The sequence below is a fragment of the Carcharhinus amblyrhynchos genome, chromosome 9, assembly GCF_965287045.1.
Source record: "Carcharhinus amblyrhynchos chromosome 9, sCarAmb.v2.hapA, whole genome shotgun sequence".
Lineage (NCBI taxonomy): Eukaryota > Metazoa > Chordata > Chondrichthyes > Carcharhiniformes > Carcharhinidae > Carcharhinus > Carcharhinus amblyrhynchos.
Window position 1 is genome coordinate 15,517,255 of NC_137332.1, and position 25,238 is coordinate 15,542,492.

The 25,238-nt window shown below is 40.6% G+C and overlaps 1 protein-coding gene across 3 annotated transcripts in view; it reads right to left on the minus strand.

The window, feature by feature from the left end:
• Positions 1-2,283: 2,283 nt before the first annotated feature.
• The window catches only part of tgfbr3 (transforming growth factor, beta receptor III), a 172,570-nt gene continuing 149,615 nt past the window's right edge, over positions 2,284-25,238 (minus strand). For all 3 annotated transcript variants that reach the window (XM_080195203.1, XM_080195201.1, XM_080195202.1), the window contains exons 13-17: positions 22,271-22,579; positions 20,749-20,872; positions 14,342-14,383; positions 13,354-13,461; positions 2,284-6,270 (exon numbers count right to left, since the gene is read on the minus strand). In XM_080195203.1, the coding sequence (XP_080051329.1) occupies positions 6,152-6,270; positions 13,354-13,461; positions 14,342-14,383; positions 20,749-20,872; positions 22,271-22,579 (702 nt within the window). In that variant the 3' untranslated portion in view covers positions 2,284-6,151. The remainder of the gene's footprint in view (positions 6,271-13,353; positions 13,462-14,341; positions 14,384-20,748; positions 20,873-22,270; positions 22,580-25,238) is intronic.

Below are 25,238 nucleotides of genomic sequence, written 5' to 3' on the forward strand. Positions count from 1 at the left end.
GAACTGAAACCTCATGGCTAGTAGGTAATTGATTTAACCTGTCAATCAAAGACAGGATGTTTAAAAACATTGTGGTTAGGAACAAAACACGCACTTGAGATGCATTCAATCCAATCCTGAAAAATTCATCCCGGGGAAGAGTCCCAAAGTCAACCCTTTGCTCCCCAGCCCACTGCCCATCCAACCTCCCAGGTCCCTGGGGGGACCCTCCATCTGAAGCCTGGCAGTGGCAGAGGGGCACATAGGCACAGCACTTAGCTCCCTGTCCCCCTCAGAGTCCAAGGCACAAGGACAGGGTGGTGGGTGCCAGTGCCAGGGGAAGTGCCAGGTTGGGACTGCCCAAGAGGGAGGGCCTGAATTGACAGCCTGAGAGAATCCCATCTCGCAGTGTTTCTCCTGTGGGGGGAGGGTGGGGTCAGGTCACCCTCACGTCTGTGTGGTGTATTGGGGGGTGGGTAACCTATTCTTTCAGTGGTCGGGGGGTGGGGTGGGGTAGAAGATGCCCCTCTGTGCTGAGGGTTTCGGAGTGCTCCTCTTGTCAGCGGGTTAGCCATCTCCATGGTGAGAGGTGGAGGGGAGGGGGAGAGGGGAGCTTGTCTCTTAGTGCCAAGATTGGGACGCCCTTTAAAAATGTGAAGCTGGGCTGGCCAGCATGTTTTGTATAAATTTAAATGGTTATCCCACCTGACTGGCGCTGTTAATGCCAGGGGAAACAGTCTGATTTTCCTGCTCGCGAGAGTACTTAAAGAGTGCAGTTGGGAGAGTCGTGCCCTATAATGATTCCCTCAGAGCAGGCACTGTCTCACTTTTATCATTGAAAGACCCATGTGGGTTACAGAGGGTCCGCAGAGCTGTCTGGCCCCAGGCAATCCATGTTGCTACATAACACTGCATTGAAATGGTGCCACACAAGTGACATTTTGGCCCATAGTGGTCTTATCACAGATGTCCTACAAAGTGCTGCAAACTTATTAAAAAATACTTAGTTGCCAAATATTTAGACCTGAATTTAATTACTCAAATACACTGTTTTTTGAGGAAGGTGAATAGCTGATATTTTATGAGTTGGCTTTAACCTTTTTTTTATTGCACACTCTTGCACAGTATAAGGTAGTCTTCACTGCGAGACTTTTTACAATTCCTCATTAACAAAGAAGCTATACATAACATTTCTAAAATGCGCTGCTATTTAATTCCCCACTCTCCTTTTGTGGGCTCTTTACAATGTGTTGCATTCCGTACTGAGGGGGCAGGAAGGAAACTTGTTTCCAGCTCCCTGCCAACACTCTGTGACCATCTGCTGGAAGGTGCTTGAGAGCAACTCGCAGGGACTCTCTTTCCAGTTTTATTTCCCCCCCTGTGGAGAGGCTCCTGGGTTCTACTCAACTTTTTTTTACAATGGCGTTGCCAATTTAATAATTTACTATATAAGGAATTGTGGGCAGAAATAAGCACTTTGCCATACTGAAATTCTTTGCTCGAACATGAATCTGTATGTCTCCAAAACACAGGATAAAGGAGATCAATCAAAGCTGTTCTTATTTTTTTTCCTCCTTATTCTGTTTTGCATTATATTCCACTAATGCAATCTACTATTCAAACTGAATGTCAAGAAACTCTCCACATTAAGTATCAATACTTGAATGGATTCATAGATGGGATAGTAGATACAACATCCTTGGAATCATTTAAGAAACAATTAGATAATGTGATGGGGGACAGTAAAGTTTTTCTGGATGGAAGACCTAAGTTGGTTCAAATAGCCTTTCCCATCTGTATCCATCTAATAATCTTGGAGGACTAATTCTGGGGGACAGCTTGACATCTGTAGTGGATGAAATTGCAACCGTCATGCCAAGAGGAAATACACTTTCACTTTTTCATATTTTACCTTGTATCTAGAATTTTGGTTTTATTTTTGTTCATGCGATGTGGGTGTCGCTGGCTGGGCCAGTACTCATTGCCCATCCCTGAGGACATTTAAATGTCACTCATATTGCGGTGAACCTGGAGTCACATGTAGGCTAGACCAGTTAAGGACAGTAGATTTCATTCCCTGAAGAATATTAGTGAACCAGATGGGTTTTTACGACAATCAACAATGGTTTTATGACCAACATTAGACATACAATTCCAGATTTTTTTATTGATTTCAAATTTCACCATCTGCCATGTTGGGATTCAAACCCAGGTCCCTGGGTCTCTGGATGACTTACTAATCCAGCGACAATACCGTACACTACTGCCTCCGCTTCCCTTAATAAATATAACTTCCATCTTCCATTAATTGATATACAGCTTTATTTTACACAATTGTATAATATGACAAAAGATCATACATTTTTAAAAATTTACAACAAATCCCTTTACAACAGCATATGAAAAATAGACATGAACAGAACACAGTCCTATCAAGTCGGCACAAACACCACCTGCAATTACTTACAAAAGTCAAATGGTACAACCAGCAGTACAAGCTTTGTTCCTTTAGTAAAACAGTGAGGTAGATATACTTTAAAGATAAAGCTGAACAAAGTACAGTATTAAGGACAGAAAATTTACAATCTCAAAATGAATTGTTACTCCAACAGCAATATAATATACAAATATCTAGATTTGCAGAAGGTATATACCCTCTGAAATTTAGATGTACCCAGAGCTGCCAATGTTCACACTAAGCCATCAGAGTGAACCTACCATTGTGTTTAAGGTAATCCAACTGCTACCTATTATTTCAGAAGTCTTTCTTACACAACAGTTAAAAATCACTCGAATACTTGAACCAATGGTAGAGTGAAAAAGCAAAGATAAAAAAGTTGCTGTCGGGCATTACATTCAATGATTTCCTTTATGCATCATTATGCTGCTAGGGCAAAATGTATTTATATATATATGCATATAATTCCATTACACAAAAGATTTTACATGCAATTTAAAAGTAGGTTAACATGAACTTTGAAAGCATAAAGTGGAAGGCACAATGTCACCCCTTTAGAGGCGGTCAGTCTAACCCTTAAATATTTTCAACTTATATCATGAAAAGAGGAAATATATCCCTGCTGGGTATTTTTTCAATTTGGAAAAAGATAAAAAAGCAAAATAATACAGTGACAGCGGCCTAAAAAAAATGTTAACTGTAATTACCACTCAATATCAGGCCATCAAAACAATCTGTACTTTTAAAAAGTAGTCAATAGGATATGCCAGAAGCTACTTTATGATGTGATATAGAGAGAGTAGTAATATATGAATGATGTCACCTTACACACCCTTTATCCAATTGCCTAACATAATGTTAAGGTGTGGGGGAAATTTTCCAACCCACCCAATAGAGGCGCAAATTCCATTATGGCCAGAAACTCTCTCTAGGGCTATAACAGGATTTTTAAAAAATTCATTTGTGGGACGTGGGCATCGCTGGATGGCCAGCATTTATTGCCCATCCCTATGGGCCCTAGTTCAGAGGGCAGTCGAGAGTCAACCATTTTGCTGTGGCTCTGGAGTCACATATAGGCCAGACTGGGTAAGAACGGCAGATTTCCTTCCCTCAAGGACATTAGTGAACCAGATGGGCTTTTCCAACAATCGAAAATGATTTCATGGTCATTAGTAGATTCTTAATTCCAGATTTTTTTATTACTGAATTCAAATTCCACCATCTCCTGTGGCAGGATTCGAATGCCAGGTCCCCGGAGTATTAGCTGGGTTTCTGGGTTAATAGTTGGGCGATAATACCATTAGGCCATTGTCTCCCTGGGTGACTGGATGATCTCAGAATGAGATCTTCACCACCTCCGGCTGGTGATGTCATCGGTGGGTGGGGGGGAGCGGTTAAACCTGATTGCTTTACATTTAAATATACTGACATCATGCTGTACCTACTGGATAGATCAGGTGTTCCCACCTGCTGGCATGACATAACGCTGGCAGTAATCACTGCTGGTCTCAAAAACAGAGACGAGACGTGATGACTACGCCAGGGGTTCAGAGGCCAATGTTGCCCCAGGTGCTCAGGAGCATGGCTAAGCAGTGCCCTTGCAATGGCACTGCTAGGGAGTGGGGTTTGAAGGGGATGGGGCCTATAGGTAACCCCATAGCAGCAGTGCATTCACATGAAGGGAGGCGTGATGTTGATAATGGTGGGCGGGCTGCAATGATGCAAGTGATGGGGGAGCGGCGGGAGTCTTTAACATTGAGACTGGATTGTACTTTAAGAACGGCGTCCCAATCTCTGAGGAGCCAGTGGGAATCACACCACATTTCCCATCCGAGATGACAACTTGTCATTTTTTTCGGATAATTCCATCCAGAGAGACTGTTTACAAAATGAGTAAATTGCCCTGGTATTTGAAAAGTTAAGAGAATTAAAGTGCTAATTTGCTCATTTATCGACATTTCTCTCAGAAATATACTGAATAAGGGAATAAAAATGAGTTGTTTAATAGCAACCAATGTTCCTGCTTTAGGGAAGTGCATTGGTCACTTTGTCTGAGCTTTCAGTGGCATTACATCCATAATGATTGGGCACACAATGGATTTTGTTAAGTTTAATCATACAATTCTGCTGGTACTCTTTAAAAATCAACTTTGAAGTCACATCTACTTCTAAAGTCCTTCAGTTACCAGCCTTGGAAAAATGCACAGACTTGCTGCAGTCTCTTCAGCTGTCAATGATGTCAGAAAAATAAAATTAAAATATGCCCTTAGTATCTCATCAAAATATAAAATGGGCCTTCCCAATTACTTTCAACAGGATTGACTCTCATTAAACAAATCAACTGCTATTACCCAAACAGAATACCTGAGGGGAATGAGTAAAAAGCTGATAGCAAAGTAGCAAAAGTACATTATAAAATTCAATGGAAAATTCACAGTTAGCAAAATTTATACACTCCTGTATAAATGAATTTAATTTACGCAATTTTGACATTAAAGGATAAATTCGGTAATCCTGCAATCCGAGTGGGAAACCACCTTCAAAGGAGATGCAGGTCAGAAATTGGGCACCAACTTCATAATTAACACCGATTATCCCACCTGTACTCACTTTGAACTTTACTCCCCATTGGCAGCAAGGGATCACTGATTCTGCCCTTAGAACACTTGCACAGAAATTCAAAATACAATAAAAAATATAGCTTATATGTTACTAAAATACTCTGTACTCTGCTCTAGAGAATTCTATAAATGTTTATATACAAGGAATACATTATTAATTCATGATGTAAAATACATTCAACTGTACATTATGCAATAATCAGTACCGTGAAAAACACAGTTTGCTGACTTTACAAAACTGGACATTCATGATACAGGACAAGTCAGGGGCACCTTCACTAACAAACACCTGCTTTAAAAAATACATACGAATAAAGTCAGGAAAGGAATTCAGAGTGTGCTTAAAATGTCCCAATTGTGTCTTAAAATATTAACTGCTGCCAAATACTTGAAAAATAATCAATTTATATATTTAAAAAACACCTGTCCAACTCATTTGAGGAAAAAAACAGCAGCAAACTTTGGCCTACATTTTTAATTCTAGATCAATTTTCTTAAAAGCAAGATTACCTTAACAACACTGCTAATATTCCTGGAAATCATGTGTCATAGTAGGCAGAATATCATAATGGGCGGGGGGGAGGGGGGCGCTCACTGGTGTTTTCACATACATATATTTACAATATTTCACTGGAATTTGTTTAACTCATACAGACTTGATCTCTATGTGATGTTTTTCTCTTATTGGAGGTTAGGTTTTTGTCTTGTTAGTCAGTACATGATGTTGCCATTTCTGCACTCAACAAGTTGCTGGTGTTTACATAAATCCCAGAAAAAAATAAATAGCTGCATTCTAGAAATAGAGCAGCATTGAAAAAGAAATCTGGTACAAATTTCACATTAAGAACCCATAAATGGTTAGCAAGTTCCCAACTCAGGGTAATTAGTAGTTTTGTCACATATAGTGTTATGCACTCGAGTTAAGTCAGTTTGCCTAAAGTATAAAGCAACTTAGATGATTTCTTGTCTTGAAAATAGATCTCTGGCTTTCAAAGAAAGATCCTCCTTTTATCCTCAGGATACTAACATCAACAATTAGCCACTTTGAACTTTGCTTCTATACTCCATTTCCTCATGACTATTTCCCTCCGGATTAGGCCGTACTGCTGCTTGAACAGGGAGTGCTTTGTGTGCTGCCAATGCTGTGAGCAGTGCTGCTGTTCTCTGATGCTGGAGGAGATGTGGGAACCTGCTGCCTCCCAGCTGCCTCACCTGCAGAAGGTAGACAATTGTCAATTTTGTTGACCAATTCACCAGACGCAAAAACCCTATATAAATTTAGTCATGCATTCATGGGACAAATAACAAGTGAACAAGAGTAAAATATTTCTCTTGAAAAGGATCATTTTGTTATGCACAGCAACAATAATTCATCAATGGTTATTATGTGAGATACAGGCTTTATGTTCATAATCATCTCCTGTATATGATTCCTTCCTCTGCAGGACCAGTCAACACTTCAACATATTAACAATTTATAAATGGATATAGCTTTTGAAAGCCATGAAGCTGTTTTTCTCTCCATCCCACTAGTGGAGGTGCTTTTGTTTAATCAGAATCCCTTTTCGAGGCCCCTCTGCTCTGAAACTCACTGCCAAGTAAAAATAATTCATCACAGATCCATGCGAAAATCAGAACAGGCCACAAACCCCTGCTGTTATCCCAGATTGGTAACTTAATTCTACATTTAACCATTTCCCAAGCTATGTATTGATGAATATTTTATTTAGAGAGGAAAATGGCTTTCAGGACTTTCACTAACTGTAAGAGATAAATTCACAGGGTGCATTACAATATATGAAAACAGCTGAGTAATACTCGAACTGTCTCCAAAACCAACCAGAATCATTGTGTTAAAAATCAAAATTAAATTTGGAAACGGCCTGGTTAACAGAGTGAAATGAACAGACCATTGAGAGTCTTTAAAAATAATCTGCACACTTTTAAATTGAAACAAATCCAACTCGGAGCTGTAAACTGCTTTTGTTTTGTCAGTATCTGACTTGAGGTATATCCTTCTCTGTTACAATTCCCTCTCCAGGAAATCTGACTGTTATTTTTCCATCTGCTTCAGTATGACTTGAATTTGCTTTGTCAGAGTATTTTAATCAGGACACGTTGAAAATTTGATAGTCGACAATTCTTCAAGGATTTAATCAACATTTCATTTTCTGCTCGTGGTGAATAAGGAATAACCAGTGCTAACAATTATTACTGAAAGAAAAAGTGTTTTTGCAGGTGTAATTTAGCACCAAAAACCTGAAGCTAGGTGCAGATAATAGATATCGAACAGATATTTACTGCCATATGTTAATACAATGAATCAGAAACATTTCACAAATGAGGTTCCAGGTCATGCAGGAAGCTGAACTCTTAATCCTAAAGATTTAGGGGAAAATGCTCACTTTTTTGAGATGAACGCATTTGGATCTTTGGTCATAATTCATAACACGCACACAGAGATGGAGGAAAACATGAATTAAATGGAACAATGTGCACTCAGTGAGTTATACTAAATGACACTGAACTGAGTTTCCACCTCCAGGGCTGAATAATAGTAATTCAGACAGCTGTTGTATCTTCTGCTGAATTTCAATGGATGTTTTAAAGGCAATGGGCTATGTTCAGTACAACTGCATTACTGTGGAATATTTTGCTATTTTCACCCTCCAGGACTTTTAAGCTTTATAAGTAAGAGAAAGTGATAACTTGCCAGCGTCATTCTCTCTTTAGGGAAACAAATATTTTTCCTCCGGTGCAGGTTTGTACATGCCTCACTGTTCCTTGTAACTTAAGAAATATTTCCGACCTACAGTCACACAGCTGTTTTGTAAAATTAGTGTCAAGAGATGTGGTATAGTTCTTACAAACTTTTGAACAAGTAACTTAATTTTGTTGTACACTTGAAGCAGAATATGGACTTGCTCTTTGCCCTGAAACAGCAGGTCAACAATGTGACCTGCTAGTTGCTCAATTATTTCCCTAAATACTAATTAATGAACAATTCAGTGTTTCCAGCCACCCTTGATAAATATGGACTTGTGCATGTAACTTTTACAAAAAAACACTGTTGAATTAATTGATTGATTACCAGCTGCACCAAGAAGAGCCAATTGAGCAGTTTTCCAGTGCTATTTGCAGAGCTTTGAATACTTTAGAGCTGAACAAGTCCCCACGTGGACAAACAAATATTCAGCCTTCCCTCAGAAAACTAATATCAATCCATCAATAGCAACACAATCAGCCCAACTCCAGGAACTGGGGAGCAATAGCAAAGGAACAGAATTTGTAGTACAGGGATACAGCCATTCTTACTCAACCATTTCATTTTAATTAATCTTGCAGATAGCATTTTCATATTTAATTGCATCTTCAGCAAGCATCTAAAACAATGGCTTAGTTATGTGCAACACATCAAGCATATGAATGAAATAGAACTTGCCCTGAATATTTGCATTTTACAGTATGGGGAACAGACATTCAACTGATTGCAATCTACTTGGTTCCATTCCACTACTCTTTTCCCAGACCCTTTAAGCTTTGTTTTCCCCTTTAACAGCTATAGTGGATTTTGGCTACAGCTCTGGCATTTCTAACAAAGCTCATTGTAACTTAAAAAAATAAAAATTATTCTAACCTCTTTTTTTGTTCTTTTGGTGGCGATCTTAAATGTAGCCTCACTAAATTGCTATTGCAGCGTCCAGTGGAACTAGTTTCTCCTGACTTACCTCCTCAAAACCCTTCACAAACCTGAACACCTCATCATCTCTTAGCCTTCTTTGAACAAAACTAAGAGAAAATAATACCAGAGATAAAAACACATCATCAGTGAATGAATTTCATGAAGAGATGTGCTTGGAAAATTCTCAAATCAATACAGGACCTCTTGTCTTTGAATACGTTGATCAATCAGGGTAACCAACACTGAATGCCACCAAAACTGGACATCTTCACAACGTGGTGTGGGTGATACCATCATATCTGCATATCCCACCTCATTTGGAAACCATGGCGGGTTTGGGGGTTGGAGGGAAGGTTGGACAACCATGAGGGAGGAAGAAAAGAAACAATTCTTTACACCTCTGTCTCATCAAGACTGAAAGAAATAAGCACAGGTCCCTCCCGGCGCTTTACTAAGGTAATTGGAGTAAGGATCAAAATATTCGATATAAGAACATAGAAAAGAGGAACAGGAGAAGGCCATTCAGCCCCTGCTCCACTATTCAACTGGGTGGCACGGTGGCGCCACTGCTGTCTCACAGCACCAGCAACTTGGATTCAATTCCTGGCTTGGGTCACTGTCTGTGCGGAATTTGCACATTCTCCCCATGTCTGTGTGGGTTTCCTCCAGGTGCTCCAGTTTCCTCTCACAGTCCAAAGATTTATCGGTTAAGTGGATTGTCTATACTAAATTGCCCCTTAGTGTCAGGAAGATTAGCAGGATAAATATGTGGGGTTATGGAGATAGAGCCTGGGTAGGAGTGTGGTTGGTGCAGACTCAATGGGCTGAATGGCCTCCTTCTGCTCTGTAAGGATTCTATGAACTAGGTCATGGTTAATCTTCTACCTCATGCCATTTTCCTGCACTATCCCTGTATCCCTTGATGTCTTTAGTATCTAGAAATCAATTAATTTCTGCCTTGAACATACAAAATGACTGAGCTTCCATAGTCTTTTCAGGTAGAGTATTCCAAAGATTCACCAACCTTTGAGTGAAGAAATTCCTCCTCATCTCAATAGCAAATGGGCACCACCACATTGTGTCACATAGCGACTCATCATCACTCTTCTGTATGCAACAGTAACTCGCCAACACGGCCTACACCAGCCCATCATCCTGGTGTCACCATAGCATGGGAGATTTCCTAGAGTTATGGTGGGGTGGGAGGGGTGGTGGGGAAACTTGTTTCCACCTGCTGCAACTCCCAGCTCAAGTGTGAATATCTGGTTGCGATTAGGGCCTGCCTCGCTGTCCTGGCATGCTGTACCCTTGCTGCCATCTGTCCTACACGGCTTGGATTGTCCTCCTCCTCCACATCCTCCTGGGCCACTTCCTACCCAATGACACGTGTGTGGTTGCCCTCCACCTCCTCCTCCTCCAGAAAGTTTCCATGTTGTTGTGTCAGTGCACGGCAAACCAGCACAATACAGGACACTTTAATGGGGTTATACTGCAGGACTGCACCAGAGTGCTCAGGGCACCGGAATCACAGCTTGAGGACCCGGTGCACTGTTCCACGATTGACCCTGTGGCAGTGTGGGCCTCAATATTATTGCGTCTTTGCCTCAGTCATTGTTTCCGCACTGGCATCATCGGCTCTCTTCTCAGTGGGCATCCCATGTTCCCCACGAGCCATCCCTGTATCTTGGGCTGTTATGATGTGGAGATGCCAGCGTTGGACTGGCATAAACACAGTAAGAAGTCTCACAACACCAGGTTAAAAGTCCAACAGGTTTACTTGTAGCAAACGCCACTAGCTTTCAGAACTGGCTGTTCCTTCATCAGGCGTTTGATAAGGTCCCCCATGCAAGACATCTTGAGAAAGTGAGAGGGCATGGGATCCAAGGGGCTGTTGCCTTGTGGATCCAGAACTGGCTTGCCTGCAGAAGGCAGAGAGTGGTTGTAGATGGGTCTTTTTCTGCATGGAGGTCGGTCACCAGTGGAGTGCCCCAGGGATCTGTTCTGGGACCTTTGCTGTTTGTAATTTTCATAAATGACCTGGATGAGGAAGTGGAGGGATGGGTTGGTAAGTTTGCTGATGACACAAAGGTTGGTGGTGTTGTAAATAGTTTGGAGGGATGTCAGAAGTTGCAGCATGACATAGATAGGATGCAAGGCTGGGCGGAGAAGTGGCAGATGGACTTCAACCCGGATAAATGTGTAGTGGTCCATTTTGGCAGGTCAAATGGGATGAAGGAGTATAATATCAAGGGTAAGACTCTTAGCAGTGTAGAGGATCAGAAGGACCTTGGGGTCCGGGTCCACAGGACTCTTAAATTGGCCTCGCAGGTAGAGGATGTGGTTAAGAAGGCGTGTGGTGTACTGGCCTTTATTAATCGAGGGATTGAGTTTAGGAGTCGGGAGATGATGTTGCAGCTTTATAAGACCCTAGTCAGACCTCACTTGGTGTACTGTGCTCAGTTCTGGTCGCCTCATTACAGGAAGGATGTGGAAGCCTTAGAAAGGGTGCAGAGGAGATTTACAAGGAAGTTGCCTGGATTGGGTGGCATGCCTTATGAGGGTAGGGTGAGGGATCCCGGTCTTTTCTCCTTGGAGAGACGAAGGACGAGAGGTGACCTGATAGAAGTGTATAAGATGTTGAGAGGTATAGATCGGGTGGATTCTCAGAGGCTTTTTCCAAGGGCTGGAATGGTTGCTACGAGGGGACACATGTTTAAGATGTTGGGGAGTAGGATCAGGGGTAAGTTTTTCACTCAGGGTGGTGAGCGAGTGGAATCGGCTGCCGTCGGTGGTGGTGGAGGCAAATTCGATAGAGTCTTTCAAGAGACTTCTGGATGAGTACATGGAACTTATTAGAATTGAGGGTTATAGGTAAGCCTAGTAAGTATGGATATCATCGGCGCAACTTGTGGGCTGAAGGGCCTGTTTGTGTAGTTTTTCTATGTTCTATGTTCAAATGGTCTACCCCTTCTATAGGAAGCCATCAAGTAACAAGAGTGGCCAGATCAAGCGAAAAGCCAGATTGCCTGGTACTAAACTAGATGTCTGGGAACCATGTTACCAGTAGAGTACTTATAAATAAATGCAGTGACAGAGTGAGTAAACTCCACTAAGTACTTTAAAGTTGCTTTTCTAACACTTCATGCTAGCTATAATTTAACTGAGTCAATGTTTGATTCAGATACTACTGAAAGATCTTTCTTACAACTGGAAACATTTTTATAATACAGATCTTGCCATTTCCTGGAGAACTTACATTGCCCAGAAGGGAGTACATTACACCAGGGGACACTGCCAATGGAACTTGTAATAAAGCAAAATAAAAGAATCTTGGATTTATATTTGGTCTGTGAACAATGTTTACATTCCCACTGTTTAGATCTCTGCTTCTGTGGTCTAATACCACAATTCAACCAGGTGGAAATGTCAATACCACTGGCCTTCTCCATAATCACCATTAATTCCAGTCCAAGACCAGATATCAGGAGCTGAATTTCCGCTGTGACTGTTTACATCAGTTTTGTAAATCTTCTCTCACTCCTGACTTTTACGAGAATTCTTTTGAAAAAAATTCTAAATCCACTTTTTAAAGGTTGGCTTCACTAAATTTAAACTTAGTGATGGAAGTCATTTTGCCTGTGGAATCAGATTTGCAGCCACATTGAGTGAAACACCAGCATCATTTTCTCCACTGCTTTTAAGGTCTTTCTTTTCCATCAACAGAGGTTCCCTGCACCTTACGCTTTGCAGGATCAGTGACCGTGTGTGTTCTATTTCACACACTTCTGCTCTCACCTCTTTGTTTCCGTCTCAAAACCACCTTTATCCTCATCTTCCACCTTACCAGTCTCTGTATTCACATTTCCACCATGTCCAGCACGATACCTCCACCAAACTTATTTTCCTCTTCCCTTTCAACAGTCAGAAGGGACTTTTCCGGCTGCAACACCCTGTTCAACACTTCAATCACCCCAACACTTTTACTATTTTCTTTAGCACCTTTCCATGTAAGGAACTTTATCGCCAACGTTTTGAGTCTGGATGATCCTTCATCAGAGCTGGACGAAGGGTCATCCAGACTCAAAATGTTGGCTCTATTCTCTCTTCACAGATGCTGTCAGACCTGCGGAGATTTGCCAGCATTTTCTGTTTCTGTTTCAGGTTCCAGCATCCGCAGTATTTTGCACTTACCTTAAGGAAGTTTATCATCAGGCAATGATTCTTATATAATAGAGTCCACCCTATCTATTCTTCATAGGCCATTTGATTTCAGCAGTTCCACAGCATTTAATTACTTGCACTTTCAATGTTTTATATTTTAAAATGTAAATGGTTTGATTAATGCACTAACGTTTTTTCTTGACAGGAAATTATTCCTTTAGTTACTTATTTCTACTTGCTCCTGAAATTCTAACAAAATGATTTATGTTTTGGATTAATTCAAGCTATGAGTGCATTGTTCTACAAATTCAGAAAAGGGATTAAAACTGTGATTTGTACACTCATTAATACTTCAAGCAAAGTTGGTTTTTACTGATTCTTCCCATCTGCATCTGAGAAAATGAACCTGCTGCAGGGCGATAACTAAGTTAAATAATTGACAAGGAACATACCTGTGTGTGAGTAAATGTACCACAAGGCTCCTGTCAGCAGTGCACCAATTACAAATGCTGCAAACGCAATTCCCACAACTGTTGGGGTATCCAGGCCATAAATTATATCTGAAATTTAAAAAGATGAGATGACACATATTTACTATGTAGAAACTAAGATAAAAAGTCCTCTAACAGGATTATCATTTAAGAAAATTAGGGGTCAGCTCTGTGTATGAATCATGCTATCATGTCTGGTGTTTAATGCAACACCTATATGTGAACAGTGGTGCAATCAATTTGATTTCAGGCTTGATTTAACTTTCTTGCGTTTTGCTGAATATTTTAAACATCTTCAAATACTTGATCATTGATACGGAAGAAGAAAAATGAAGCTTTTTCTTTATTTGCTTTGGTCAGCAAATCCAAAAAAGAATGAAACTCACAAATTTATTCCCCAAGTACTGTGTTTCCCAACATAAAGTTGCAAGTAAAATAATCTTTACAATATCACAAATGCAAGTTTTCAAATGCTGATTTATGCACGTTTTTTTTTCAATACATCAGTCTTTGTGTTTTAGAGAAGACTGTAACTTAGAAAATGCATGTAGCATAAATAATTTTCTGGTTTCCGTCGTGGAATACAGGTTGATAATCTTATTACCGATTCCTGAAAGGTTGCCTGGAGGTTTTAGCAGTTACCTCGTCTCTATATAATAAACTGATTGGATTCAGCGCTTAGTCAACTTAAATAAAATTAGGTCAAAAAATGTATTTGATTGCAAACTTATATCTCCTAACATAATGCATCAATATTGTTTTTGAAAATGCTTTACCTAAACAAATCCAGTCATCAGAGTGCAGTTCACATTAGCAGGACTTATTCAAAAGAAATAACGTAACAAATGAGACAGCCATACCAAATCAAAGTAAATCACTAGAAAACTCATATTCGCTTAAACATGTGTCGATTGTGAAGCTAAAGTAACATTTAAATCAACCAACTTACAAGGCCGGGGTCTCTCTACATTAATCTTGCTGTCAGGTGTCACTGAAAAGAACACATATAAATGTATTTAATAGAACTATTAATCAAGACCTTTACTTTTTATGAGCTAAGTATAATACAGTATTAAAATATATAATTCTATAAAGCAGTAAATAATATGTGACTCAGTGGCTATACTTCTGTACTGCATGATGGTTTTTTTCTACATTTCCATGCAATGTTTAAACACTTCACCTAGATAGATGTCGACAAAGAAGTTTATCTGCTTTATTGGAGAATAATGAGGGGAGTGAAGGACTTTGACACATCTATGCAGTAAACAATAACCTTTTGCTAATTTGAAGACATTGCGTTTCTGTTCATCTTGTTGTGAGCTCTTATTCCATTGTATAACATATAATTAGATGATGGGTTACTTCAAGATGCTCTTTAATTTTAAAGCACCTACTGTTCCTGCATCCTGCAGAACTTAACCAAACTGAGTTATTGAGATCATAACGTTTTCTCAATCAATTTAAGTTATTCAGCTCAAGCCCCCATTTATTTATATAGAATTACTCACGATGGGGCGGTGGGGGTGTGGGGGAGGGTGGGGGGTGGTGGGAAGGGAAGGAGAGAAAACTGAGAACTATAGACCTATTAGTTTGACATCAGTAGTAGGGAAATGTGAGAATCTATTACAAAGAATGTGATAAATAGACATTTAGAAAATAATAATATGACTGGGCAGAGTCAATGTGCATTTATGAAAGGGAGATCATGTTTGGAGATTTTTGAGGATGTTACTTGTAAAACAACCAGTGATGTGGTGTATTTGGATTTTTTAATTTATTTTTTAATTTATTCAGGGATGTGGACATTTATTGCCCATCCCTGAGGGCATTTAAGATCTGAAGTTACCTGAAGGCCAGATCAGGTGAGGATGGCAGAATTCCTTCCCTAAAGGACAGTAATGAACTAGATGGGTTTTTACAACAATTGACATTGGTTTCCTCATTAGACTTTTAATTCCAGATTTTTACTGAATTCAAATTTCACCATATGCCATGGCAGGATTTGATCCCAGGTTCCCAAAGCACTACTCTGGGTCTCTGGATTACTAATCTAGTGACAATACCATTACACCACTGCCTCCCCATTTTCAGTAGGCTTACAATAAGGTCCCATACAGGAGGCACGTAAACACAATTGATTGGAACACATGAGGTGGGGATAATGTACTGCTGTGGATTGAGAGTTGGTTTCAGATAGAAAACAGAAAATAGGAATAAATGGGTCATCCTCAGGATGGAGGCTGTTTCTAGTGGGGTACTGCAAGGATCAGTGCTTGGACCACAGTTGTCCATAAGCTATATAAATGATTTGGATGTGGGGACCAAATGTAATATTTCCAAATTTCCGATGACAACAAAACTAGGTGGAAATGTAAGTTGTGAGGAGGATGCAAGGGGGCTTCAAGAGAATTTGGACAGGCAAATGGATATGTTGGCATTCATATTGTGAGGATTTCAGTTCAGGAGTAATGATGTATTGCTGGAATTGTATAGAGTCTTGGAGAGACTGCATCTGGAGTACTGTGTACAGTTTTGCTCTCCATATCTAAGGAAGGACGCATTTGCCAGAGAGGGAGTACATCAGAGATATACCAGAGTAATCCTGGGATGGTGGGATTGTCTCATGAAGAGCTGAGTAGAATGGCCTGTATTCTCTAGAGTTTTGAAGCATGAAAGGTGAAATCGTTGAAGCCTATTAAATTCTTACAGGGTGTGACAGGGTGGATGTGAATAAAACATCTCACCTGACTGGTGAGACTAGAACCCGGGCACACAGTCTCAAAATAAGGGGCAGACAATTTAGGACTGAGATGAGCAGTAATTTCTTTGCTCAGTGGTGAATATTTGGGACTCTGCATCCCAGGGGTTGTGGAAGCTCAAACATTGGACATGTTCAAGACAGCAGTCAATAGTTTTCTGGATACTAAGGTCACCAAGGTATATTTGGATAGTGGGGAAAAATGGTGTGGAGACAGGTGACCAGCCATGACCTGTTCGAAATTTGGAGCACTTCCACCTAGTTTTGTTGTCATCGGAAATTTGGAAATATTACATTTGGTCCCCGACAGGCCAAATTTAAAAATAATAGAAGCATAGAAAATAGGTGCAGGAGTAGGCATTTCAGCCCATCAAGCCTGCACCATCATTCTGGTCGCCTCACTATAGGAAAGATGTAGAAGCTATTGAGAGGGTACAGAGGAGATTTACAAGGATGTTGCCTGGACTGGGAGGCATGCCTTATGAAGTTAGGTTGAGGGAGCTGGGACTCTTTTCCCTGGAGAGACGAAGGTTGAGAGGCGACCTGATAGAAGTTTACAAAATGTTGAGAGGAATAGATAGGGTGGACTCTCAGAGGCTATTTCCCCGGGTTGAAATGGTTGCTACGAGAGGACACAGATTTAAGGTGCAAGGAGGGAAGTTCAGAAGTGATGTTAGGGGTAAGTTTTTCACTCAGAGGGTGGTGAGTGAATGGAATCGACTGCCGTCAGTGGCGGTGGAGGCGAACTCGCTGGGGTCTTTTAAAAGACTTCTGGATGAGTATATGGGGTTTAATGAGATTGAGGGTTATAGATAGGTCTGTAGGTTGGTAGGTGTTGATGTGATCGGCGCAATTCGTGGGCCGAAGGGCCTGTTTGTGCTGTAGTGTTCTATGTTCTATGTTCTATCATTCAATATGATCATGGCTGATCATGCACTTTCAGTATCCCACTTCCATTATCTCTCTGTACCCCTTGATCCATTTAGCCACAAGGGCCACGCCCAGCTCCCTCTTGAACATATCTAATGAACTGGCCTCAACAAAATTCTGTGGTAGAGAATTCCACAGATATACGACTCTCTGAGTGAAGAAGCTCTTCCTTATCTCAGTCCCAAATGGCTTACCCATTATTCTTAGACTGTGACCTAGTTTTGCATATCCCCAACATTGGGAACATTCTTCCCACATCTAGCCTGACCAGCACCATAAGGATTTTATACATTGCTATGAGATCCCCTCTCATTGTTCTAAATTCCAGTGAGTACATGCCCTGTCGATCCAGTCTCTCCTCATATGTCAAATGGCCTATTCCTGGTCCTATGTTACTCTGCTCACGGTATAATCAGATGAAAGCAAAGTGCATTCGATCTTCCTCTCTTACTTCCCCTTTTTAATGTTTAAACAGCACAAACACATCAGTAAGTAGTTAAGAAGATGTTTTCCACACTAAAAAGATGCTTATTTTGCTTAGAAAACAAAGGATAAACCAAATCCATGTGTTCCAAAAAGCTGTTGCTTATAAAGGGGTGGGGTTAATCATTCCAGATGATGCTCATATGTTGTCATCGTAACAATATACTGACAAACAGATTAACTATATAGGCACTGTAATTCTCTTCATAGGATACAGAGTTTAGGACGAAACGGAGTTTAGGAGGGTTCAGGTTGGGAGGCTGGCTCGGAAACCTTTGAAAGACAGGTAGAGAATCCGATCCTATCAGTACCCCATCATACAGGCATGGTTAAAATTATCCGGAGAGGCTCTGGAATCAGAAGCTAAGCTGAGCTCGTGAACGGACCGTTCAACAGTGGTTGGTAGCAAGGTTGGAGAGTTTGCAGAGGGACAAAGGACAAATGCTTTGTTCTTCTCACTGATTACCTAGTGATAAGTATGACTCACCTAAGGCTGAACATCGGATCAGTAATCTGACATTGCAGAGGCAGTGGAGATATAATGAAGCATTAGAGATTGGGTGGTGTCAGCATAGATTTGGAAGCCAAGTCTTTACTGCAGATGATATTGTCATGGTAGAAAAGAACATCAAAAAGATGGGTTGGTGGGGTGGGTGTGTTTATCTATATTCAGCTAGGTAAGAGTGGAATCAAACAAGGAATATTTTGGACTTCCAATTGCAGGTAATTTTTGCTTCCAAGGTAAAGACCCACGTCTTACACAGTGATTTTTTTTTAACTGTCTTCACAGATTTTACTGAAAAAAATTGCTCTTTGATATCCAAATAATTTTTTATGGAGCAGATTTAAATAATAACCTTGTCCATGTCCATGTGGTTTTCACCATTAATCTTCATTTCATCGGTCCTTTTAAGCAAAGCATGCATTGCTATTACAAACTAATGAAGTCCAAATGTCAGTTAAAAAGCAGATCTAAACTTCAAACCAAAATGTTAAAATTTTCACTGAGGGGTCAATAATTTTACTTGTAAAAAAATCCTATGCACTGCTTCTAATTGTATCTTGGTATTAAGCTAAAATAACAAAGCAATTACTGTTTAATTTGTACAAATACAAATTTACCACATTGGAATTAGCTCTCATTTGAGTGGAAAATGGCCTTGGTCGTTATTATAAGATGTTTTATGTGGTCCTCTGTCTCATGAGACCATGGTTTGCGGCATGGTGGTCAACTGTGCTAATCACTGCCTGCTCAGGAGCCCCATTCTGGGTGGAAGTTTCTGCTGTATTTGCTGTAACACAGTGGGCTGAGAAGCTGCATGGTTTGCTAGCCCCTGGTTTCTCTTGGTCCTTACTTGGCCAGTTGGGCTTTTAATTTCTGAGCTGTTGTCTATCTTGTGTTAATGCTCTACAGCAAAACTGGAGTGTCCTCTCCAAGGCGCAAGCCTGGGAAATACTTATGGAGACTATGAGCTGCACATACATTAGGGACTCCCTCACAACCTCCCTGGTTAAGTTCAAAGGAATGCAAAGCACCACGTTTGACACCAGATTGGTTGCAGGAGTTGTCAGAAGGATGACGGGCTAGATTCTCTGCAGCTGGGATTCTCTGGTCCTGCTGCAATGAACGGAGATTTGGCTGAGTACCAAATTCTCTGTTCTTGTTGGCAGTGGTGGTGGGGGTTGAATAGCCGGAGAATTCCGGCTGATATGTCTGGATATCAGTCTGCCTTCGTGCTCCACTCCAGAAAATTTTTGGTCAGAGTTTGCTCCCTTAGCCATTCAATGTTTCATATGCATGAATTAAGAAATTATGTTAAAATAGGGGCAGTTCGGGTTGAAAACGCAAGAGTTCAACCCACTCAAATACATGAGTTCAACTCTCTTGCCTGTGATTCCATTCCTCTTCCTCAAAATTTACTCAAGATGCACAAAATTCTGTAACGTTGATGTCATTGTCAACCCCAAATAATGAAAGCATTATGCAAGCTGTAACCACCTCCATACTCAACTGTACCAATGCTTTCCTTGTTGGCCTTCTATCATTCACCCTCTACAAACTGTAACTTGTTTCATGTTAAGACCCATTCACCAATGTCCTTGCTGTCCTCCGATGCTGCCCTGTTCCATATACCCAATGTAAAACTCTCATCTTCACCTTCAAACCATTACATGGCTTTTATTCCTGCTTTTTTCTACAAACTTCACAAGACTTACACCATTTGACTCTTGCCTTGAAGCATTCCCCTCATCATAGTCACCTACTTTTCAGTCACCGCAGTCCAACAATCTGCAACTCGCTCCTGAATTCCCTGTCGTTCCTTTAAAACTTTCTGGAAACCCCTTGTTTTCCCCTGTCACTTCACCTACCAGCTCTAATTTGCACTTGTTCCTTGCTATTTTTCTTGGGATGTTTTGAATGCTGAAAATACTATAATTGCAATTTGTTGTCGCCAGAAACTACCTTGCAATGAAGACTACATATACTTATTCATATCAAATTGGGACAACTGAAGAATAGTTTCTATTTAAAAACAAATACAAATTGTTAAAGCAGGTTACATCTCTTTACCAGAAGGACTACTACTGCGTGCTTAGATTGTTGAGAATAATTACCTAAATCATGGTTCTTGTGCCTTACACCACAAGGAATAGCAAAAATAGCTTTCCTACCAGTCAATTTAATTATCTGTCTCAATGCAAAAATAAGAACACATCTAGTTAATGACTGGCCATAACTCCAATATATGGGAAAGATTACATATCCTTTACTGAGCATGTTTAATTTCTGTAGATTTCATTCATGTCCTTAAGACACTAGGCACGAAACTGAAAATATTGAGGACAATCTGCATTTATATAACCTATTTAATGTTGTAAAATTTTCTTAGGTGCTTCACAGGAACAGTTTGGTTTAAGGTTTGATGGAATGTCTTACAGGAGGAGAGAGACACGGTGAGGTGGGAAGGTTTAGGGAGGGAAATACAACCTTAGGGTCAAGATTGCTGAAGCCATAGCTGCTAATGGTGAGGCAAAGGGAATGGGGGTTGTATAAGGGGTCTGGACTGGAGAAATGCAATTACTGATTGCATAATTCAATGTACATTTCTGATTATGAGAATCAATAGACAGGAATTGCATGCTACATCTATACTACTTTCAGATTTTTATTGTTGGCTCACCTTGTGTGTTGGGTATTCTCCCACGAATAACAGCCAATGGCTTGGTAAAAGATTGTCTGTTTCTCATCATAGCCATTATTATTTGCAAATTCACATTGATACAAGCTTCATCAGGAGGAATGCACTGCAGCATGGAATAAACAAAACCAGTGAGGTGAAAGAAATGCAAAGCCAACAGCTGAAATGCCAATGTGCTATAATGAGCTATTTGTCTGCGCAATTCTGTACAGATGAATTGCATGCTTTACATGTGTTTAGTTAATATTTTTGATATATAGTCATATTGTAAAATAAAAATTTAATAAATCAGACCATAATCTAAACTAAACACTGTAAAGTTTCTTGGTGGTAAGGAGCCTGAGTATTGCTGAAAAAAGAAACATGCTGTCAAACTTTTCATCTTGCACTCATCAGGACAGATGCAAGAATGCCAAATTTCAAAAGGGTCATCAATTTATACTGCGTGAGAAAAGGGGTGCTGATTGATTGTCAGATCGACTCTGATTGGCTGAGATGTTGCCACAGTAAATACACCAGGGAGCTATTGCACCCCCTATGCTTGCAAACCAATCAGCAAACATACAGTAATTTGTTTAGGTTTGGCCAGGATTTTCTACTTCTGTTTGCGTTGGCCTGGTTCAGTGATGGGAGTAAAAAATATAGTGAGAAGTGCAAAGTTGCATTTATGTCGGCATTTGCACATGACGTGATTGTCCCTTCCCTGGCAGTGATGGGGCTCATCTCCATACATTGAACATCGGGAACTTTATTTGAATACATTACCATGTAATTATCAGGCCAGTGTGCCAGAACCATCCCCCAATCCGTCAAATAATCCAGCCACAGCAGTGTGATGGCAGAATGGCGCGAAGCCTGACTTGTGTCTGAAGGTATGCACCTGGTGAGCAGACCTCCCAAGGGAGCTCAGATGAATGCAATGCTCAGAGGGGAGAGGATCATGCCCAGGTACTCCCAGCACTGCCAGGCACCTTCAGACACTACCCAAGCACTCTCTTACACAACCCAGTTAGTGCTGGGATGCCCAGGTAGTGTCAGGAGAGTACCTGGATGAGAGAGGTGGGTTTTCCAGGGAGGAGTTCCAGAGTTAAATAGTTTGGTCGCTTTCTGCTACGGCAGTCTTTAAAAATGGTGCCCTGATCCTTGTTTTTTTAAGTTGCTGGCAGGGCAAATGAATCAGAGGCCATCCTTTAAGATTTTTTTTTAAACTCCTAAACTATATGGCAGAAAAAGCCATCAGCAGCTTCAAACCGCTTTTCCCACCCACCATCGGGCATTGCCAATTTCCAGAAAAATCTCGCCAGAAGGATGTATTAGTTTCAACTGGATAAGTGCTGAAAACCTTCTAACTTAGGTGTTACTGAATACAGATAAGTAAATTTGATTATTCTGACACTAATGAAACATCTAGCTTATGTAAGTAGCTTTCATTTTGCACCTTGCTTGAGTATTATATTTCAAATTCAAGAGCTGAAGTAATTTTATATTCAAAAAAATGACGAACCTTAGGAAGATTGGGAAATCCTTCGCTCTCGGTTTCCTTTTTGCTGCACAATGTAATTTCACAATGAAGAAAGACTAAGGACATGTTGTAGACCGGCTTAAACACAAAGCTGAATCTCTTTTTTTCCATCTCTGCATGAGGCACTAGGAAATCAAGCTTCTGAGAACTGTAGAATTTTACAGATTCCTCCTTTGGACAAATGTTTTCAATAATGCTGTAGTCGGAATCGGCAGCAGGGTCCGATGATGGAGAAATGTAGCAGGTCTGGATAACAAAACTAATTTCTGGGTCAGATTTGGTAACAGACACCTGGATCCATGTAATGGGAAAATAAATAATAATTTCTTATTAGAATACTTTTAAGTCACACTACAACCTCTTCTAATTAACAAGTCTGCCTTAAAGAGAAAGATAATTCCAGGGGCAAAGTCTTTCCCCACTGGTGAAAAAAAAAAGCACCCTTATCCTAATTCTCTCTTTTGCAGAAACATTAATTTTATTGTCATCATGGAGATCCTCTAGATGAATATCCCACACTGCTTGTCTGCTCCCATAATGTTACTGCTGAGAGGAGTTCGTGGAGCACCTCACAGATAACAAGGCACAACTTAAGATTGATCTTTGGGCCATTTTCATATCATCAGTTGGAGACGCAGATCAAAAGTATAATGCTTTATGCAAAGAGAGAACGTGCGAGGAATGGTGGCAGATCTCAATCATGTCTAACTCAGAAAATGACTGAAAAAAATTAATTCTACTTAAAAATTGGTGGAACAATTTGGCTGTCATAATTCTGTCGTTGATTGGAAAAAATAAATTTAAAGTCTATTTATGAGTGTCACAAGTAGGCTTACATTAACCCGGCAATGAATTATTGTGAAAATCCCCGAGTCACCACACTCTGGCGTACGTTTGGGCTCACTGAGCGAGAATTTAGCATGGCTGATGCACCAGACCAGCCCATCTTTCAGACTGTGGGAGGAAATCGGAGCATCTGGAGGAAACCCATGCAGACAAAGGGGAGAATGTGCAGACTCCACACAGTTACCTCAAATCGGGAATCGAACCCGAGTCCCTTGCACTGTGAGACAGCAATGCCAACCGCTGTACCGCTATACATACAAAGTGTGATGAACAACGTATCATTTTTAAGTTGAATAGATATATAATTTTGTGTTAAGGTAAAATTATTTCAGTTTCATTTAAGTGGTTTGTGAGCCCTGGTGTCTGGGAATCTGGCTAGACACCTGACTAAAAGGTCAGTTTTTTTGGGTTTGTTGTATATATGCATTTTAATGAGGTTTTGCAACCCTTGAAGTTAATGAGGTGAGTTAAAAGGGGTGAAAAGTTTAGTGATTCTGGAAAAAAAATTACAAAGTAGAAAATCATTTCTGTAGCCTTGTGACAATAATCAAATGGTACAGGCACAAAGAAAAGACAGGAAAAAGAATTCAGTGTGTATCAGAGAGGGGACAGGAACTTTAGGTTTGCTAATAAGAAAAACTACAAAGCCTTTGGGATAGTAGTTAACTGAATAATCAATTATAGAACTCAGTAAAATGATCAGTTTAGGAGAGGGGCTACTGGGCGACTGAGTTTGGGAAACTAATTTTGTTTGCTTTGCAGTTGAAGAAACAATAGGCAGAATTCTCCCATCTCAGACTTAGTCTCATTTTGGAGGCAGGAACGTGGAATGTTTCCTGCTGGGGGGGTGCTGGTGGGAAACCACATCATATCTTCTGGCACCGACTTCACTAATTATGCATCAGGGGCTTTAATGCCATATTCTATAGCGGGACGGGCATGATGGCATGGTACTGCCATCATATCTGGGTGCTTTATGGAAAAGGCACCCAACATCATTGACACACTATTGAATCAAGATGGGTTTCCAGGAACACTGAGACTATAAGATGGCATTGAATGACATTGAATCTGGAAGGTCCATCTGTAGATGCTCCCCCATCCATTGCTGTGGTGTTCTCATGTCTAGGGCTGCTGGCAACCTCCATCCCAAATACTAGAAGCAACCTCAAATATTGTTCAGGTGACTTCTGCATGCTACATTGTTCCAGACTGGTGTGTTTTTCCACTGCCCTCGCTGAGGAACAGGCATTGGTGGAAGATTCCGGTTGGGCCTGTGATGCAAGTCAGTTCCACGCCGGCCACCAGCAAGTTTCCTGATTTGCCACGGTAGCCGTTAGCAGAAAATCCCATGGGAAATAAAAACAATTTTTGGACTCCCACTGAATTCCACCCCCCTCTCCCCACTACCCCATCCCTTCACCACTGAACCCAGTGGTGAGGCTATAGGAGAACTCACCCCAGTGAGTTTAGCTAACTGCCCATTGATGCTCAGTTTTGGTTCTGCCAGAGTCACTCAGCGCCTGATCCCATTTCAGCCTTAGTCCAACATGGACAAAACAGCTGAACCGAACAGGTGAGGTGAGGGTAACTGCCCTGGAACTCTCTCCCAAACAGCACTGTGGGTGTACTGACACCACATGAACTGCAGCAGTTCAAGAAGGCAGCTCACTGTTATCTTTTCAAGGGCAATTAGGTATGGATAAGAAATGCTGGCCTAGCTGTGAAAGAATAAAAGAAATTGCTACTGAGCCTGTTCAGTATTTCCAGCATCTTTTGTTTTTATTTAATATCCTAAATTTTTAAAATCATTTAAGTGTAAACAAAGTATTCAGTTCAATATCATTAAATTGTAGATAATTTTGATATTTTTATAGTCTGAATACAACAGTCCAAAAAGGTGATATTTACTGTTTTTCAAAACAGACAGAGGAATGTGGTGGGCAATGCACATGGTCCCCTGTGCAAAACGTTATGCTAAACTCATAACTGTACTCCTGCACCATAATGTGCCATGCATTAACCTGCAAGTTTTAGTTCACTGGCGATGCTTATACAAATTGCCATTTGTTGTAAATGCAGATTAGACCATTGGGAGAAAGTG